Below are 21,429 nucleotides of genomic sequence, written 5' to 3' on the forward strand. Positions count from 1 at the left end.
GAACTAACATAGGTGGATTCTGTCGGTTTTTAGGCCAAAATGATGAAAAATATGCCCTTTCCGCACTGAGCCAACCGAACACTTGAAACGTGCACGCATAATTATGATCGAGCGATGATTTTCGGTTCGCTCGGAGCGCGCCGCGGGGGGTACGGTACAGGCGAAATGATAGTACATGCGTACAAGTGCATGTACCGTACCCCCCGCGACAACCCAATGATAAAACTCGGGGCTTGGTAACTCCAGCTATGCTCTGTCCATGAAAGTTCCATTGTCTGGTTGCCATTCTTCAGCTGCAAACATGGCAAATGTAAAATGAAGTCGAATTACGCTATTTGCAGCGCGAAATCGTAACAATTTTTACGGGATCAAAATAAGCACCGCACGTTAGCGAAAATAAAACGGCACACCGCGTAAAGTGAATGGCGCCCTCAATCGCCGATCAATAGACTTGCCTCGGGGATTTGTGTTCTCCTTTCGGGGGAAGGGCAGGGTTTTAAGAAATCATCCTGCAGAAATATAGTCTTTAATCAACTTGAACGTTACAGGGAAAATATCAGACTTTATTCAGGTGATGTTTTGGTCAAACATTAACTATGAACAAAAAAGTTGGGATCATTATAAAAAGGTAGTGGATATTTTGCCGGAGGTAACGCCAGCAAACTAACGTTTACTAAAGGTTTGCCAGCGGCAATCCATATCAACAGAGGGCGCTGCACTCTTTAAGATAGGGCTGAATTATAACATGTATTAAATTCCCACCAAAGTTGTGTAGCACAGTTGGTGCAGTGGTTAAGCAATGGCGCAAGTGAGTGGGATTTCCCGAGTTCGAATCCTGATCCCCACCATAATTTTAAGTTTTTTTTTCCCATCCCCAAATAAATAAGAATATTCTTCTTTTATTATTTTAAAATGTCTCAAAACATTTTATAGCAGAGTATTACTTTTTCTTTTTCAGATTTGTGGCTCTGGAGGATTTTTTTTAAAGGGAAATAAAGTCCGAAATTATAAAATGGTCTGATTCCCATCTTGTAAATAAACGATAAAATACAACGATAATATTGGCATGGAGCCAGACTAAAATTTGTCACCGGAAAATGTTAAAGTACAAAAAAAAAGTAACTGCGCATGTTAAGTGCATATCCGGCAAACTAACGTTTACTGAAGGTTTGCCGTCTCCGACAAAATATCCACTGCCTTATAAAAACCACTTCCCACATACCGCGATAATAGGGAGTCCACCTCCGTTCGCACACTCTGCGCATGTCTATTTTCACAGGCATGGTACACGGAATAGACCACACCACCGTCAGATTTTTTTTATATTAATTTAAAAAGGAAGATTATACAGCACAAAAGACAGGGCAATTCAGGAAGGTTAGTGGGCAATCTCTATTCTGAACGAGAAACGTGATAAGTACCGCGATAATAATCCCATCCTACGTAGCAAGAGACCCTAAAAAAATGGCCTCTCAAAAATTGTTCATTTTCGCCTCTAATATCCCAACCCAGAGTTCATTTACATACCTCATACATGTACATTCAGCAGTCATTTACGAAGCCTAATGATCGACTTGAAACAAAATGTGAAAAATCTTGATGATTTCGGTGGCTTGTCCGTAAAAAAACGCCAGTTCCAACAGCTGTCGTCCATTTTAATTTGCTAATTATGTGAATGTATGCATCACATGATGACATCGAAAAAAATCTGTGCGCGCGATGTATGTGGGTACCACACCGCTTTCAGGCACCGCAAGCATGGCAAGTGAGTTCAATTTTCGTCTGGTATGTTGTCGCGGAAAGCAAGACAATGAGAATGCTCTCCACGACAATGCACCAGACAAAAATTGAACTCACTTGCGGCGCCTGAAAGCGGTGTGGTGAAAATGAACAATTTTTGAGAGGCCATTTTGTAGGGTCTCTTGCCACCACATTCTAACGAACAGGTTATTCCTCCAGCGCTACATGTGAAAGAATATGAGCAAGTCAGCTGGAGATACTCGAGCTATATTAGACCCGTGAACGTGGCGTTGTATACAACGCCACGCTGTTGTGTATTTTTGAACCTAGCGAAATCAATCCGCCATACGTAATTCCGTATGCATGTTGAGTACTCGCCTAGAAATCTAAATTTGCCCGTCCGATTGTTCAGGCTGTGTAATTTCGACGAAATTTGCCATCAATAAAGACCCATACGAACGTGTAGAAATTAGGTTTTAACCCGACAAGTGACCCTGACAAATGACCCTGGATGAGTCGCTTGGACAGATTGACGGCTGTTTCATGTCGCAACCCCGAAAACAACCCCGCAGACAATTGACTGCTCAGCTCATCTCGTGTACATGTGCACACACGTACGTGGGCGCACATGCGCCCGCGTGCGGTGCGGTGAGAGAGGAAAGGACTTGAAACTTGTCTAAAACGATGTCTCTTTTAGCTGCGACAGTAAACAGCCGTCGAATCATACGAAACAGGACGGTACAATAAAACGCAATGCGCATGCGTCAGTTGGGAGAAAATGGCAGCTAGCAGGACTTCATGAACGGGGCCAGAATTGTCCTCAAATTTCGTCAAATGCAAGTTTTGACGTACAAACAGATTTCAAGACGGCTTCATATGTGAGTACTTATTACATTGGCAAAATAACGTCCAGTGTGTGTAACGGAGGGAGTCAGAGGGACAATTTCGCCAGGTTAGAAAATACACAACAGCGTGGCGTAGTTTACAAGCCAAGTTCACGGGTCTAGTCATGTTTGTAACATTGTTGCCAAGGGGACCGGGTGGTTTGAGAATGAGACATATGAATTTGAATATTCTTCTACTTTCGCCAGACCACGTCCAAATGTTAAAAAAGGCGATAAGTTGGGTCCAAGTTACTAGGACTATTCTTTTACCATGTTTACAAGATCAGAGTCCAGCATGTCCATAGCTTGAGTGACTCCAGCTGACATGTTCCATAGTCATTCACATGTAACGCTGGAGGCAAAACCTGTTTGTTAGAATGTGGTAGCAAGAGACCTAAAAAAATGGCCTCTCAAAAAAATTGTTCATTTTCACCTCTAATATCTCATCCCAGAGTTCATTTACATACCTCATACATTCAGCAGTCATTTATGAAGCCTAATGATCGACTTGGAACAGACCACAAAAAAAAGTGAAAAATCTTGATGATTTTGGTTTGCTTGTCCGTAAAAATACACCAGTTCCAACGGCTGTCTTCCATTTTGTTTTACTAATTATGTAAAAGTATGCATCACGTGATGACATAAAAAAAATCTGCGTGCGCAATGTATATAGTACCACACCGCTTTCAGGCGCTGTGAGTTCAATTTTTGTCTGGTGCGTTGCCGTGGAGGGCATCTCGTCTTGCTTTCGGGGACAACGCACCAAACGAAAATTGAACTCACTTGCGGCGCCTGAAAGGCAGTGTGGTACCCATCTACATTGCGCGCGCAGATTTTCTTTTATGTCATCACGTGATGCATACATTTACATAATTAGTAAAACAAAATGGAAGACGGCCGTTAGAACTGGCGATATTTTTACGGACAAGCCACAGAAATCGTCAAGATTGTTCACTTTTTTTGTGTGGTCTGTTTCAAGTCAATCATTAGGCTTCGTAAATGACAGCTGAATGTTTGAGTTATGTAAATGAACTCTGCGGTTGGATATTACAGGTGAAAATGAACTATTTTTGGGATGTCATTTTTTTTAGGGTCTCTTGCTACCACATTCTAACGAACAGGTTTTGCCTCCAATGTTACTGTGAATGAATATGGAACATGTCAGCTGGAGTTACTCAACCTACAGTGCGTGAAATTAGACCAAAAAAGTGGTCAGACAAAATGTCCGAGCACAATCAAAAGTGTTGTGCCATTGTCAAGTTTTGATCTGCCATCTGAGACGAACTTTCAAAAGGCCGCGTTTAAACACGTGGACGGTACATACACGTGTGTACATGTACAGTATGTATGTTTACGTACGTACGTATCCATAATACACACTATGTAGTTGCAATGACAAGCGCCGGGCATTCACGCGCTCGTTTCTGTAGTAAGCCACGTTGTGAGAATTTAGTAACAATCACGCACTTAAAGCATACCGCGCAAAACAACGTACTTTGATCTTGCTAAATTCTCATTACATGTATGCGCGTCAATGTCCTTATAATATTTAGACTCGTCACTATACAGACTCGGTTCAAGTCTGCAGAACACATAACTTAAACTGGGTGAAATTGCAGTTCTGAATGTCCAAAGAGGCTCGATCGAATCTTTATAGCAAGGAATAGAGGTTGAATCAGGTCCAATTTAACACTTTTGCCCAATAGAAATTAACTGGGAATTCCACAAACGGCCACTGCTCATTTCCATAAAATGACTTGAAAAGTACAAAAAGTTGTATTAACTGATTTGTAGAAGAAACACGAAGACTGCTGATCGAAACACAATTTATCGACTTGATTTCACGTCTATTTTTTGGCAAACGGCATGTACGTACGAATGCCAATCTATCGCTGTGCACGCCGCGCTGTACTAGACTGTGTAATGATTGGGGTATAAACGCGTTGCATCTATTGCGTGAATATAAGACAACACGTACCGGTAGTTCGCAGCCGCTCAGCATACGGTAAGTATTACAGACCGGATCATCGGAAATAAACAACAACATACTTTTGAGTGCAAGCGTTTATTTCATACTTCTGAAAAAGACAACTCCACAAAGAATACATAAATCGCTCGGATATTTTGTCCGAGCACATCTGCATTTGGTCGGACAAACCATGAAAGTGGTTGGAAAATGTCCGATGTCCGACTGTAATTTCACGCACTGAACCTAGCATGTCCAGTGAATTGAAACGACCTAGCTTGAGTATTAACTCCAGCTGACATGCTCATATTCATTCACATGTAGCGCTGGAGACATAACCTAGTCGTGAGAGTGTGGTAGTAAGAGACCCTAAAATAATTGCCTCTCAAAAATTGTCCGTTTTCACCTCTAATATCCCACCCCAGATTTCATCTACATACAGCCAGTCGTTTTCCTAGTTCCGGATAGCAAACATCATTTAGGCTGCTTTCAGCTCAACTACTCAACGAATTCGGAAAGATTTCCATATATATACGAAGTTCACTCAACACCCTGTGTACAAATCCTATGAGATTGGACTGAAAAATTCTAAGTGTTTTCTAAGAAAATGCTTGTATTTTCTCACTGCTCAAACTGACTTTGATGACATGAAATTGCTATCTGGGGGCTTGTTAGTCAATACAGAGGAAAATTAGTGAACTTCGTATATGAAAATCTTTCCTAATTTTGAAACTTTGTCTGCAGCGCAACGGCACGAACTCATGCACGGACCGAAAACCTTGCACATGGCACAGAATACGTCACACAAAATTGATTAAAAATGCGCGTGTAGTTGGGTCGTAAGTGCAAACGCGAACCGGAACTAGGCAAAAGCATTCGGTCATTCGTTGGCAAATTTTCAAATATTAGAGATGCTACAAATTATTTTGATGGAACACACATTCGATGGAAGAGTTTATACGACTGTAGTGAATGAAACAAATATTCGAAACCACACGGTACGAGAGAAATACCGAGGAGAAAATTTATCATCGATTCGCAGCTCCTTTGAATTTCTACAATCGGTCCAAACATGTCAAAGTGCGAGTTGGAAATCTGGCCAAAATTCCTTTTCTAAAAGTTTTATTAAAAAGATCTGTGTGTATCAGGAAGCTTACATTTTCCTTTTCAAAATGCACTTCGTCAGAATTTTTTTTTGGAGACTAGTCCAAAAGAGGTAGGTTTTTATTTGAAGCGATCCGGAACTAGGAAAAATCTGGAACTAGGAAAACAACTGTACCTCATACATTCAGCAGTCATTCATGAAGCTAATGATCGACTTGAAACAGACCACAAAAAAAAACAAATGTGAAAAATCTTGACGATTTTGGTGGCTTGTCCGTAAAAAAACGCCAGTTCCAACAGCTGTCATCCATTTTCTTTTGTGAATTATGTAAATGCATGCATCACATGATGACATTAAAAAAAATCTGCGCGCGCGATGTATGTGAGTGCAAAAATTCTTTGATAATACTTTTTCTGTCATGACCCATAGACTTTGTGCAGGAGGTCTGAGTGGAGGCAGTGTATGGACTTCTTTCCCGTGTTAAATTAGGGGGGGGGGGGGGGGAACTCAAACCTACAATGTAGTTAGATGGATAACATAAGCACTTACTTAAGTTGATTTCAGAACTTCCTGGGTCAGTATTGATGGTCACAATGTATGGCCTCTGTCTGACCATTTTAATGAATGGTCATCATGGTCACTGTGCGGGAGAATTCGACCGGCATGCGGCAATTTTTGACCAGGCTAATACTTAGCTACAGGCCTAAGGCATATTATTGCTTTGGTTTTACAGAATGTTTTTTTCCCACCACCTTTTACATTTTTTTCACATCTTATGTCCATAACTTCTAAATGACTTAAATAAAAAACCCTAATCGAATTCACCCAATGCGTGAGCGTCCATGCTTAAAGAGAATGTACATCATTGGCTTTTGCTGTAATTTTCAGAAAGGGACTATTTGAGGGTTTAGTATAGTAGATCAAATGTTGTTACACTGACAAGTTTGAAGTTTTGTGTTTGAAAATGCTGGTAAAACCAAGAAAAACAAATATGTTGAAATAGTCTGGTTCCCTGACTCCACTAAAGATGAAATTGATCAATTTATAGATTGTAAAGTAAGTGTAACAGTCTAGCTGGCCTGCACCTGTTCATGAACATGTAACTAATAGCAAACAAAATTTGCACTGAAAAAAATGGTACATTTCGAGCAGTATAGTTAAAAAGTAGTAAGGTTTTTCCAACAGTGGTCGGCCGACCACCGTTGGAAATTTACACAAATATCACTTTTCTATAAAATGACTTCACACCAGGTGCCAACATTTTACAGGATGCTTTAGACTGTCGTTTACCAACATCCTAGTAAGGTATTTTGTAAATATTTGGTAGTTTTGTTTTTCGATGTTTGCAAATGTTGTATATTCCCTTTAACAGATACACCAAGCACGGTGGTCGAAAATTGCCACAGTATCGCCCTCTTTTGGTCAGAATTTGACCACCCCTATATCAGCCCTTCCCACTAAAGGCTGTCGGCCAATCATGCATTGACCTGATGACCTAACCCAAAATGATTGACCTGTACAGGTTGGCTTTATTTGGCGTCATCACCCTTGTAAAGTCTTACAGAGTGCCACCAATGATACCAGTGTTCTTAGGGCAGGCTTCAAAATTGACTACGCGAACTGTTCGCGAACTTGCGAATATCCAAGAGCTAGCCAGGATTTCGCGGAGTTCGCGAACCTCAGCTGTGCTGCCGTCGTGTTCCCCGTGTCAACATACATCGACCAACGTATAAAGGTTGCATGGGACCTGACTTCCAGCGCAACGTGTGCTCAGATTAATAATGCCCGTTCCTTTGGGTCGAACTACTGACTGTGCGTATATTGGGCGCCGATATCAAGGCATTCCGAAGGGACGGCTGGTCTGGCGCAGTGTGAATTTAGGGGGAAAAAACGGACGGTTGGCCATAAATTGTGACCATTTGGAATTTTTTTTTCCCGGAACAGAATTAAGATTTTTAAAACATGCTTAAAGTATACAATGTACAAGTATAATGTAAATCTCACTGAATTGAAACTCCAAATTCGGCCATTTAAATTGTTGTATCTCCAAAATGCAAACACCTATGAAGCTAGCTGATTCAAACTCCATTGATTTTGTTGTGTAATTTTCATCATGGTGATACAAAATAGGATAATTTTATTTTTCGCTAAAAATGATATTCGTCGGACGCCCTAATCCAACATCTTTGAAGAATAATAAGTGAACTTGAAATGAAAAATAAAACCGCTCCCATTCATGGAAGTCTCGAAAAAAATGGTTTCGTGAATTTTTTTTTTAACCATATTACCCATGTTGATTAAAACAATTATTGTGAAAAAAAATGTATTATTTTATTAGTTTATTTAATTAATTATACCCAAAGCCAACTCTTAAAGGCCAGTCCGAATGTGAGACAAGACTAGCAGCCACTTCCCCTGCGTGTCCCGTTCCTATACTTTCCGTATTACCTTCTTTGTTTTTGTAAATATTTTCTTTCTTTTTGTAAAAACATGTACTGTATTGGATGAGTATGATCGGGCAGAACGGTCTGGATGACATGTTATTGTTGGGCCTAACACCCCCCCCCCCCAAATCGTAATTTCTGGAAAACTTGTTGCATTTGTACCGACCGTACACATGTAGCTCCTTTGGAATATTTTTGTTCACAAATGAGCCGAGGCGAGTGTTGCTATACCCTTCATCAAGAAACGGGTGGTCTTACATGTACCAACAATGAATTATGCATGTTTCAAAAAGTGAAGTCGGGCCAGGGAGGTAGTTTCAGATCAGTTGATAAAAAAACCCCTTTGTCCATTAAACCCCTTTATCGGCACCACATTTTCAATTGACTCGACTGTACATTGTACCCATATTAAGTGATCGTACTATTCAGCAGGCATGGTGATGCGATTCTGCAATTTTCTGGATTGAAATAAGAAGTTGATAAGACAGTTTTATAATTTTTGTCACCAGATCTAGTATATAGATGAACTTAAAGGCATCCGCATTCTGATCATCCTTTCCAAACTATACAGACCAATTCCCGGTAAATAAACTCATGGGAAATTCCCGCGGGAGGTTTTCGCCCCACCGCCACCCCAGCAACCGTGCACACTAGACACATTTATAATAGCTCCCATGAGCAAGAAGCAGTCGTTCCACCCTCGCAATCCAACCCCGGGAAATGTGCCAAAATGTTTGTGGGCGGCCGGATGCACTCAGACAATTTCGAGAAAAAAAATACCCTCACGTTTCTCGTAGATGATGGATGGCGTTGAGAAAAACAGCTCACTCGTGAAATTCACCACAGTAATAGTTTCGTAAAAGTAGCTGTTCAACTGAACTTACCCATATTCAGTACAGTATATTTATTGTGGAAAATATTCGCAGCTTTTTATTAGTTTATTTCGTTTACGCTGTCGGCCTGAATGACAAAAATTCATGTACATGAACAGCCATGTAAATAACTCGGGACTTTCCCATTTTGAGCACGCAATGCATGAGCACGCAATGCATGAGCACGCAATAACCGTAGTCAGCTCCAGGCCGAACACTGCACTGAGGTTATGGGAACACATGCACATGTGATAGGGCTCCCGCGAACATTGCAGAGTCTATCACCAAATGCAAAGAAGCACCCGTATCCAGTGAGAAATGACACGAACGAGGTGCAGAATTTTGCCTTCCTTGGCCGACTGAGTCTTCACATCGTAGATCAGATGAGTCTACATGTTGTTGATGTACTTATCATCTTGCCTATAGTACTGTAGCAGTAGCAGACCAACTTTGCAGCCGCCCATGATACGTGTAGTGTCTACATTCCATTATTATTATGCCCAATTCACTTCGATGTGTATCAATTATCATACAATTTAAGGTAATCGTGTATATTATAATAATTATAGTTTTTGATTCCCGTTCATCAATCAAAACCCTGCCGCCTAGCTCATATTCAACATAATATCTTGGTGAACTTTGACATGTTTGAGTTCGATGATGCAATAATAAAGTAACTTACTAATTTCATATTTATTTACTCATTGAACTTCAGTGTAAAAGAACAATCATATTAGAAATGTACAGATCCTGATGGAGATCTTTGACGAGGAGAAAATTGTAAAAATTGTAAAAAAAAAATAATAATAATGTACAAGCATGCAAAATCCACCCCCTCCTCAAAATTGCTTTATTTCAGACTTATGAGTTCACCCGAACACAATAAAGAAAACAAAAACTGAATCACAATTTATCCGCCCATAGAAGTAAAAAGCTTCAGAATTCCATGGGGAGTAAAAATGCAATCATACATGATATAGAACAACATATGTGCATGCACACGTTGTACTGTACAATCCGAAAACATTACAATTGCGCTTGAAGTCAGCTCCCATGCGACCTTTTACATCCATTGATACAGGGATCACGACTGCAGCACAGCTAGCTAGCTAGCTGAGCATGTGGTTCGCGAACTCTGCGTTTCAGCCCAACAGCCTGCACATTAAACAGCCGTCGGCAACTCCACACAATGCCTGGCGCAAAACTGGTCTGGCTGGTTTGGCTCCTTGCCCAAATAAGAGTGTGGGAACTTGTGAAGCGCAAGACAGACAGGTAGATCGTCATGACGACGGCGTGTCACCACCAATGCGATGAGCTGTGAAAATGTTCCCGCCAAACTGGAGTTCACTGATAGGCAATAAGACCCGCCCAAACATCCCATATATAGGTTAACTAGTGCAAGGCATTTCCATAGTAACATTATTGTCAAGGATATCTATTGACGTGTGTCGGCTTCGTAAATATTCATAAAACAGTTTCTAAACTGCATAGTCAAAGTTGATTTAACCGTTCTCTTCAGTGTCTTATTATAATAATTTCTTTCCAATTCTGTGACGAAATTTTCATATACATGTATGTTTTGAAGAAACGGGAAATGATTTATTCTATCCTAATTGGACGCTTTTTATTATCCCTCTAAAATTACGGTTCATTTTTTAATTGCTTTTACGGTCATTAAGCATAAAGATTAATAATTGTTCGGCTAAAATATTTGCGTTTGGGTGCATTACCTCCTTCAAAAGAAAATGTGTTATGTATTGCTAAGGCATTTCAAAAAAGACGGAAGTATTTATTTTCAGAGTGAAACTCTGAGCATGGCCGGGGAGATCCGCAGCAACTTGAAGTTGTTTTACTGATAAACGTATTAGGCCTGATATACTCCACTTCAATTCTACCTTACGGAGGAAAAATAGAAAGGGCTACATGCAGACAACATCACCAGTAAATAAGTTCTACAGAATGCGGAAATCGGAAGCCATGGATAGTACACTTTTCTGTATCACGACAATCGGTGCTTAATTATATGAAAAAGTGCAGTTCATATACAAATAATATAGATCGTATTTTGAGGCGAAACGCTTTCTGAAAATACATTTTGGCAGTCTTTGTGCTTGATGAATACCGCAGGTGTGAAGTTAAAATATTGCCCAAGGGCCACGAAACTTACGGCAAGGAATTTTCATTCCGATTTCAGGAAGTTGATTTCAAGTTGTCAACATTATCAAACGATGTGACGGAAATTTGCCACATCAAAAAATATTTGGGAACACAGCGCCTTGCTAGCTCCTGGTTTAACAAATACCGCCGACGCAACTAAGCCTGAATATTACCGGAGCACTGACCGGTAGCTTACGCGAACTCCACGTACGCCAGTTTCGCGCATTTCGCGAACCCAGCAGCTGTAGCATATTAGCATAGTTTTAGCATAACAAAGGCGCATTGTCATGCGATGCAAATGAACCTGCACAGCTCGAAGTCTAGTCCTAACTTGGAATCAAAACTAGTTCGCGAACTTCGCTGACTTCGCGAACTCTCAATTTTGAAGCCTGCCCTTACGTGACCGGATAAGATGGCCGCTGCAACACTCAACGGATTACGCGACTCCAATTTTGGAATGAATTACGAAGATTTCACGGAGCTCAACAATGGACAATCAAGGGCAGGAACTGCACATCATGTGTACGATTTATTATGATAACATGATACCTCGGATGCATTTTATTGAGCAATCAGTAACGGGCAGTCAAATTATCATCTGGTCAAAAATACCCCCTCTTACCCTACTTTAAAAATTGATTAAAATTATTCTTTTAAGTCAATATTTTAGTAGTTAAAATACCAATACTTGTATTGAAATGTTTTTCCATTGCAATTTTAATTTGATAATTTAATGAAATGTTGAGTCAAATATGGCATACTTTTGCAGAACCATCTTGAAAATTACATGGATGACACAGCGCTCATGGCTGACTCAGAACAGAAAATATAGGATATCGTGAACACCGTCTTGGAGGAAAGTGAGAGGAAGGGACTTGACCTTCACAGGAAAAAGCCTTTCGTTACATTTTTTTTTCTAAAGAGTTCAATCACCTCAACCTGTAATATCACGGTGAAAGGAGAGGTGCTGGAACAAGCCCAACGGTTTTCATACTATGGCAGTCTGAGATGGAAAATCAGACGAGGAGATCAACAGAAGGATCGGAATCACGAAGATGGAGATAGAGAGCGTCCTGGCATCTTTAGGCATCCGTGTCGCAACAAGATTTGTGCCTTCTGCAGTGCTATGTGTGGTTGATGCTTCTCTCTGATAGTGAGAGTTGGATGATCAGCAAGACGATGCAACAGAGGCAGGAAGCTGCCGAGATAAAGTTTTTGCAAGGATGCTGCGAGTTGCATGAGTGGACAGAATCTCACACTAGGTGGTACTTGCAATGCACTGGAACATCTAGGCAGCTCATGACAAAAATTGTTAACTACCAATTACGTTTCCTGGGACAAGTGCTATGAAAAGGAAAATTCGAAGATTTTGCCCTCACTGGAAAGATCGAGGATAAATGAGTGAGGGGATGACAGTGGCTCACGTACTGGTACCTGGACTGACTTGAAAAACGTCACAGGAGTCAAACTTCTGGACATTGTCCGACTTTGCAAACAGCAGGATGAGACCACAGTCATTGCCAACGTCAGGAACCGACTCGATACTCCAATAGATACAAATGATACCGTAACTCTTTTCTAACTTTTTTGAGCAGGAGGTCCATGCTTGTTAAATGGCAAAATTAAACTTGTGCATAAATTTCGCCTGATTTTGAAATGAATGTATTTAGTGGCCAAATCATATCATCCCTTATTAACCAGTAACAAGGCTGAACATATCACTGTTAAGCAAGACTGAGGTCCATTAAAGGAATCATCGGTACAGGTGGTTTTTCACCAATGCTACATTTGACGACATGAATTTTTGACCAAGTTACGGTAAATGTGCATCTTTTGAACTGATGTTCATTTCTGTTTTCAAATGACCAAATATTTTACATTTACTTGAATTTATTAAATAAATGCCGTTTTTTCAATTCGGGCGATTCACAATGCAGTGCGCCACCAAGAGTTTGCCACGGAGAGTTCATTTTTCCCAGTGCATTGTGGGAGATGGTCGACAAATTCGCAGCGTGGGACATTTGAAATTGTTAGTTTTTCCAGCCAGAAAGTTTGTAAGCGTATGATTCGAGTATCTGTTTGCCCTTTTCTTTTCGTTTTATCAATATGGAGTTTTTTGGTAAGGCGGCAGAACGCTTGGCCCCAATCTATAACAAATAAGCTCAAGTTTTCTACTGACACTCGTTCAAATGGGCCATGTTTTGTCGACCGTGACCTTGAAAAACAAACTCTCCGTGGCAAACTCTTGGTGACGCACTGCATTGTGAATCGCCCGAATTATCGTTGCTATATCGTTATATAGTGTATCTACATTTAAGTTTATTGGCTACTCCCCTTTTCTCTCCTAGTACTTTAGATTCAATCTGAAGTTCAATCCCTGAATGAAGACTATGAAGGTCAAACTATGTACATGTAGAAATTTCCAAAGATCAAGAACTCAACAAATGTTCAAACAATTTGAGAAACTTTAAGATGGAAACTAAACAAGAAAAGCAAAGAAAACACCAAAGAAGAACCTCACATGTAAGTCATGTATAAGTACATGTAAATATTGGAGGTATTTCCACATGCATCTCACAAAGATATGATGTGCCTCAAATCCTTGAAACATTCATGCATATTCAGAACTAGTACGTAACATCAAATACATTGTTGGATAAGTTTTATGACTGTTCCTAGCGTTAGTACCTGTTTACATGTATGATCAAACATCATTAAGTGTAATTGCTTAAAATGGTGTGAGGTACATGTATATTTGCTCGGACATAGTGTAAATGTGAGTTACTGAAATATATCCCTCCAGAGATTTTATAAAGCAGGTGATGTGTCCGCAAATTAGGTGACATGCCAGCAAAGTGGATGTCTTGTCTGCGAAGCCTGCAACTTGCTCGCCAAGCGGGCAAGACACCTGCAAAGTGGTGGCAACAGGTGAAAAGTCCTCAAGTTGTGACATTGATGTATCTACCTTTAAACCAGAAAACATCAATTTCTGATATGGCACAGCTGGATAGATTTATTCAGTGCATTGTGCATTAGATTATACATTCCAATTAAATTTGGTTTAATTGTAATTAATTTGATTCACAGGTCAGGTCCATTGTTTTTACTTGACACTCGAGAACCAGTAATGTCAAGTGTTATGAGTGATATCGGCAGAAGCGTGCATACAGTGTGGAACCAGCTGAGGTATGAACACCTTGTGGCAGGAATCAGTGGTGGAATTGTATCTACAATGATGCTTCATCCAATGGACCTGATCAAGATCAGATTACAGGGTGAGTAGATTCACTTTACTTGTACAGCATGTCCATGTCCCCTAACATGCATCCACTTATGTTCAGCACTTTGATTTTTTTCCTCAAGCACCTTGCCAGGATAAATAGTCTTTCCCCATATTTCATAGGGAGTTCCAAATATCCCTTTAATACATCTTGAGTTGATTAAACAACAGTTATGAATTTATAAAAGAGAGGTTGCTTCAATGCAAATTTGACATTTTTGATGCAGAATAAAATGTTGCTAACAATTTAAAAAACAATTCCCTGCTGTTTGTGAGTGGAGAGAATAATGTTTTATCGTACTTTTAGTACTATAAACATGTAACTGTTTGGCATTATGTGAACACCAAGAAAAAAAAGTGTTTTTTTGTTCAGAATGCAAGGGGTTCATACCCTTTTCTTACTTTTTATTCAAATATGTACAAAGTTAATGATGGAAACACAGCACGTCCCACTTACCGAGGTGTTACTGATACTTGCAAACATGTCATCAGACAGAATGGATGGAGAGGATTATATCAAGGAGTTGTACCCAATGTTTGGGGTGCTGGGGCTTCCTGGGGTTTTTACTTCTTCTTGTAAGTACATGTACATTCGTAAGTAAGAATCCATGAACCTTCACATAGCTGCCAACTGTTACTAATTTTTCGTAATTATTACGAATTGTTTGTTAAATTACGAAAATACGATTTGCCACTAAAACATTACGAATTTCCCATTTTCTACCTAATGAAAAAAAAAATTTTGTAAAGTATCGTTTTTGACCGAAAACTTCTGGCGAAATGTCGCGATAATGGATGGACTGGTGACAAGTCTAATAAGAATGCAGTCAAGCACCTGATAGACATCAATGCAGTGTGCGCAGTGGAGTACTTGAGGACCAGACTAAAACTAGTTTTCAATGGTGTGTCATTTGTGTGCATCTCGTGGATGTGTGGTTGTGTGTACTGTATGTGAGTACTTTTCAGTGACGATCGTGAGCACATTTGGTCGCTTTTTGCCGGGTTGAGACCCATCAGTGCGACAATTAAATCATGGAATTTAATAAGAGTATGGTTGGAATAATTGGTATTACAGTTTGAGTTTGTCACAACGTCCAGAAAAGATAAATCAGCATGCGTTTGCAAGGTATGTTGGCGGGATATTTCTATTGCATACGGTCATGACGGTGGCCCTAAATCATTGTGTGTAAAAACATTGATACGAACTCGAAACTCCACATCGATAGCATGCATCTCCAAAAAAATATGCGCATATTTTATTATTGTTATTATTTATTTGACTCCAACAAACAAATACAGACATTAAAAAAAATTAATTAAAAAAAAAAAAAAAAAAAAAAAAAAAAAAAATAAATTATCTTTTGGCCTACATTACATTATTATTCACAAGAAGAAGGGTATGCACATGTATGTGTACATGTAAACCATGTACCTGTACTCGATGTTGGTAAAGCTTTTGATAAAACGAGCAGTTGAAAATGACCGCGCAGGTTGATTACTAATTGGGATTTTGAAATGTTGGCAGCTATGCCTTCATCACCACCTGTTTTTTTTTCATTACAGTGTACATGTATATGTTTTTCTGTGTATTAGTTTATCTTTTTTGATGATAATTGGAGAAATGTCATATTTATGTGCATGTTCATGTAAACTTTATACCAAGTTGGATACAATTCCCTGGTCTATAATGTTATGTGGATGAACACTGACAACAAATTGGGGGAAAAAAGGAAGAAAAACAAGAGATATTGTTTATGCGTGGAAAAGGCATTGTAATACAAACTTTTTGAGTTCAGAGTTAAAAAGTATTACATAAATCATTACTTGGATGTTACATGACGTGTAACAGTAATTGAATAAATAAAGATTTATCGGTATTCTACATAATTTTTTTGTGCACTCTCACTTGAGTACAACTTGAGTACCATTTTGAAAACACTTGTACAGAAGAACATCACAATAACAAACACCGCTATACTGAACATTCAGCTAACATTCACTTCAATTCTATATTTTTTTCCCAATTACTTTCACATTTCTTTCCATACTTCTATTTTAAACAAATGCAGTGGTATACAGCATTAAGAAACAGGAATGAAATACTTCAGGGCCTATATATATTGTAAAATCGTAGTAAAATAAACAAATGGATGTAGTAATGGACAGTAACTTGCAAAAGTAAACAGTAAATCTACATGTATGTCTGTTCAATGAAGCAGGCACAGGGCATTATGATTTTTGGCGAGCTGCGAAGCAGATGCGAGCCTATGTAATACCAATTTCCGTCCGTCTGTCCGAAAAAATTAAATGCAGTTGTCATGTATCATCTTTATAACTTCAGTTAGGTTCATATCATTGCAGTAAATTTTATGATTTTAATGAGGAATTTTAATTCAAGGAAATGTTTATGTTTTTAATTGTTACATGTACGTACATGTATACTGGTATAACATGTACATGTGTGTATACCGGTATAACATGTACATGTACATGTACACTATGCATTTTGGTGATGTGCATGAGCTTCTGGTTTGATCTTTTAGTTTATGGGGTTGGAGTAGGGATGGGGTAGGGGAGGGTGGGGTGGGGTGGGTTGGGGGATAGGGTTGGAGTTAGGGTTTGTGTGAGTAGGATGAGTAGGGGGGCTAGGATGGGTGGGGCGGTGTAGGTTGGGGTGGGGAGAGGGTTTGGAATACTGGGTTTGGGTGGGGTGGGGATTTGTACGGGTGGGGTGGGAACAGGTAGGGAGAGACAGGTAGGGAGAGGATGGGCATGGATGTAGGGGTTGGGTTAGGAGGGGGTTGGGCAGGGGGCGGGATATAGGATCGGAGTAGGGGATGGGTAGGGATGGGTTGTTGTAGGGGTTGGATAAGGGGAGGGGGCAGTATATAGGGATCAGAGTAGGCGTTACATGGGGTCTGGTGGGGATGTATGGGTGGGGGAATGGGGTGGGCGGGATAGTGGAATTCGGTAAGGACAGATAAGGGAAGATAGGGTAGGTGGGTGTAGGGGGTTGGGGTAGGGGAGGGTATGGGTCAGGGGAGGGGGAAGGAGATAGGGATTGGAGTTTGGGTGGGGTTGGGATGTGTAGGTGATAGGGTGGGGATGGTTAGGGGAGGATGGAATGGGTGTGGGTAGGGGGTTGGGTGGGGGAGGGGGAGGGGGCGGGTTGGGGATGGGGTAAGGTTTTGGGGAGGTGGTGATGGTGCTGTGTCTACATGTACATGTATACCCATTCTTGTTATGCATTTGTGGCGACTACACAAGAGTTTTCCCGTGGTAATACAATTATGGGGACAAGAAGACACTGTTGGGGCTGCAAAAATCCACAACTGGGTACTAATTACCCTAACAATGGAAAACTCCCGCATAATACAGTGACGGCTAACCTATACATATGTATTTATTAGGTAATCTGTTAACTTTTTATGTTGACATTTAAAAACTGACCCCTACACCTAGGCACATCAACAAGAATCTTGATCCCCTTCCATCATGCCCATCCCCAACCCTACCTTCAGCCTCCCTTCCTGCCTTGGACAGCGAGCCATGGCGACTTCGACGTTCTAGTTTATGAGTTTATGTTCATGAACAAAGTTCTTGAAATATTAGCTGTTTCGGCAAATCTTGTAGTCCTTTAGATTAAGATGACATTTCATGACCCTTGCTGATTCAACGCTATGACACTGTCTCCAAACACTTCGTGAAGGCAGTCGTGGACAGCCAGTAGACGATGAGCCGGAGCGCCATCTTGAGCTCACCACAACTAAACACACCTCGCTCCTGAACCTCAAAGTTCTCTTTAATATCTAGGATTATAACTGGAGTTAATATCTGGGATTATAACACTTCACCCACAGATTCTGTGTCTTGATTGGCCGAGAGCGAGTCACATGGTACTTTCTATTTTTGCTATGTTTCTGTGCATGGCCAAAAGTACTATTCCCATGGCAACCAAACTACTATACCATTAGCAACCAGAGTACTATATCCATGGCTCGGCATTTGTATGCAAATGCATGCTGGTGTGCGCATTGAGCGTTACGCATAGTGCGTATTTTTCCCAAGTCAGCACGCCACAGAGTTAAATTCAAACATTTCATGAAGGGGTGGTTTGGAGGAGAGAATTACATTTCCCACCAATTTTGTATTGAAATTGAAGTATATTTTAACTGTGTTCAGATTAATGCTTTATCTTGTGGTGAAGTAAAACTAGCCTTCCTCGGTGATCCATGGAGCATTCTATTTCCTGAGGCGAATCACCTCGGGAGGCTAGTTTTACTACACCACTCGAAGCATCCAATATTTGTATACCATTTTAATTAGTATTCATTATTATGACTGGGTAAATTATATACTTGGTGAAAGCTTGTGAGCTACTGTAGGCAATAAACAGTTTTGGACAAAAAAATCAAAATATGACCACATCCTCCCCCCCCCCCCCTCTCAATGGGAGCTATTTTGAAAATCAAAATTTGGGGTTGTCAATCCTTTTTGTGGATTTTTGGCAAAAAAATATGAAAACAAACTGCTAGGAGACTTTTGAATGCACTACTACAAAATACGACTCTCACTTCTTGGGAAAAGAGATTTAGTCAGGAATTAGGGCAAAAGAGGTGACAAAGACCGTACTTCAATTCACCACACATGACGAATGGTCATAAAAAAACACTCGCGATAAGCAATGGAGGTCTGACGTCTTTTTCACTTCAACTGTGAATACGTACCGCATAGATACGAAAACAAACAACACCAGTGGGTAGCCAGTCTATAAAGCTCAAAAATTGTTTCAAACATGAGTCAAAAGAGGGTGGCAGACACAAAATACAATACTCTGAAATTTTCGATCGCCAGCAATTAATTTTACACAGGGCTGAGTTGAAAGGGTTAAGGATGGCGATGACATCATCATTTATTATCTCAAGGTAACGCTGGCTGTTGAGGTTGCCCTGAAAAAAACACCGGTCCAACGATGAGGTCACTGCCACATAGGCCAACCCAGACACTCACTTTCTCACGTTGGAAGTTGGGCTAGTACTTCATACTTGGTTGGTTCTTCTCCTAAGGACTTCCACAAGGGTATAACTAGGAGGCCAGAAACACGGGCAAACCCCTTCTCTTAGCGATAAGTGTTACTGGGTTCTTTTACGTGCGTTGGGCCTTATACAACACACGGGACCTCCGGCTTAGCGTCCCATCCGAAGGATGAAGCAATAATGGTTAAGTGCCTTGCTTAAGGGCACAAGTGTCCGGGCCCGGGCTCGAACCCACGTCACTGTAGCCTCTGAAACACCAGAGCATGAGTCCGGTGCTCTTAACCGCTAGGTCATGACACTCCACATAGTAATTAAAGGGAGATGGATGTTATTTGGGGGCATACTCTCTAACATTGCGTGAGTTGACTTTTCCGTAGTGAGAAAATCCAGCTTCATCGCTGATGACGAAATGATGGACAAATCGCATGTCTGCCTGCAGCTGGTCGACGACTCACCTGACAAAAATTCATCTGTCTTTCAAATCCACCAGTAGCAGGGGATGTTGCACGCACATTTGGTAGGGGTGCATGCCCAGGTCCAGTCTAGTGATGCGATTTTAGGTGGCATATGGTAGGCCCAGTCCATTCCGTCTCCCACTGACATGCCTGTTGGCATCCAGCTGCGCCTCCACCAATTAGATGTTTTCCGTTGACTTCCCCGTCCGATGTTGCCCGGAATGCCCTCGATTAAGTTTGAGGCTGGTACCCTCCCTCCTGTGCTTTCGCAGACTGACTGACTTTAAACTAGGCACAGACAAAGACCCCAAGGTAAGGCCAAAAAAAAAGAATAGTTCTGCTTCCAATTACATGCCTTTCAAAAATAGGGTCGGTCGGTCGGAATTTTTTTTTTTTTGCCAATTTTTTTTATGCAGATTGAATGGGGTATTCAATTATATGCGAAGTTTTAGCCTGAACTATTTCCATTGCACTACGAAAGCTATACACAAAATGGCCACAAAAAGTGAATAAAACCTACCTTAATTATTGTCAATATATTTACGTTCGATAATTCGTAAAAGAAATTGTGGAAAATTCAGGTCGTTCGCACCATATGCGCAACGCTAGTCAAGAAGGGGAGCTGGCCAAAACTCCGAAGTGTGTGATGCACTGTACATGTACATGTGCCCGCGGCCAACGGGTCGAACATTTCGGGAAACACGCTGCATTGTATCACTCCAAATACGAGTAGTGCGATCTCAAAATGAACTCTTGAACACGGAAAATACATACACAGACAAGCTAGATCAAATCTGTGAATTAACTTGCAAAAATGTTCTTTCTCCATCGGTGTTTTTAGGCATTTTTACGATGTCTTTCTTGGCATTTTTACGATGTCGAATCCGACCAGTTGACAGAGCACGTGCCTGCGCGCCTGCATAGCCATGCTAGCGCTATCGATCGCATAGCCGTGCACAGACTAGTTACCGCATTTTCATCATTGGCCCCTGCGCAGGGCGGCGGGAACCAGTCGTCGCCGCATTGCGCTTATTACGCACGTGATTATAGTCACCGTGACATCGAATTGCGAAGTAGTTGAATCGCGAAGCGAATTTGTAAAAATAACAGAGGTTTCTTTTGAAAAAATAGCGAATGTAAGTAAGAAAACAATAAATACAAGCATTTTTTTATGCAAAAGGGTTGTTGAGAGGTATTTTGTGAAGACAGACAAGACATAAGGTTTTTATTTTTATTTATTCAATCATTATTTTATATATTTTTTTGGAATTGCCGATAAAATTTGTAGGATCGCAGCCTAAAAATAGGGTCGGTCGGGTAACCGGAAGCAGAAGTATTCTTTTTTTTGGCCTAAAGTTCATCCTAGACAACCGACATTATGATGATGTCGTCATGGGTCATCTTAACCATTACGATCCCCAACACCAGGGTTTGTAGGAATCTGTTTGTAAGTACATATATATGACGTTTTCTCCAAAAGTTTCAGTTCT

The 21,429-nt window shown here is 40.6% G+C and overlaps 1 protein-coding gene across 4 annotated transcripts in view; it reads left to right on the forward strand.

Moving 5' to 3' along the window:
- LOC119722004 (mitochondrial folate transporter/carrier-like) overlaps positions 1–21,429 on the forward strand; it is a 48,157-nt gene that overhangs the window by 3,908 nt on the left and 22,820 nt on the right. For all 4 annotated transcript variants that reach the window (XR_005270365.1, XR_005270366.1, XM_038191977.1 and 1 more), the window contains exons 2-3: positions 14,256–14,443; positions 14,874–15,024. Coding sequence is in view for 2 of the 4 variants with exons in the window: in XM_038191977.1 (XP_038047905.1) it covers positions 14,296–14,443; positions 14,874–15,024 (299 nt within the window). In the remaining 2 variants the exon portion in view is untranslated. The remainder of the gene's footprint in view (positions 1–14,255; positions 14,444–14,873; positions 15,025–21,429) is intronic.

Source organism: Patiria miniata, unplaced genomic scaffold (genome assembly GCF_015706575.1).
Source record: "Patiria miniata isolate m_02_andy unplaced genomic scaffold, ASM1570657v1 HiC_scaffold_14, whole genome shotgun sequence".
Taxonomy (NCBI): domain Eukaryota; kingdom Metazoa; phylum Echinodermata; class Asteroidea; order Valvatida; family Asterinidae; genus Patiria; species Patiria miniata.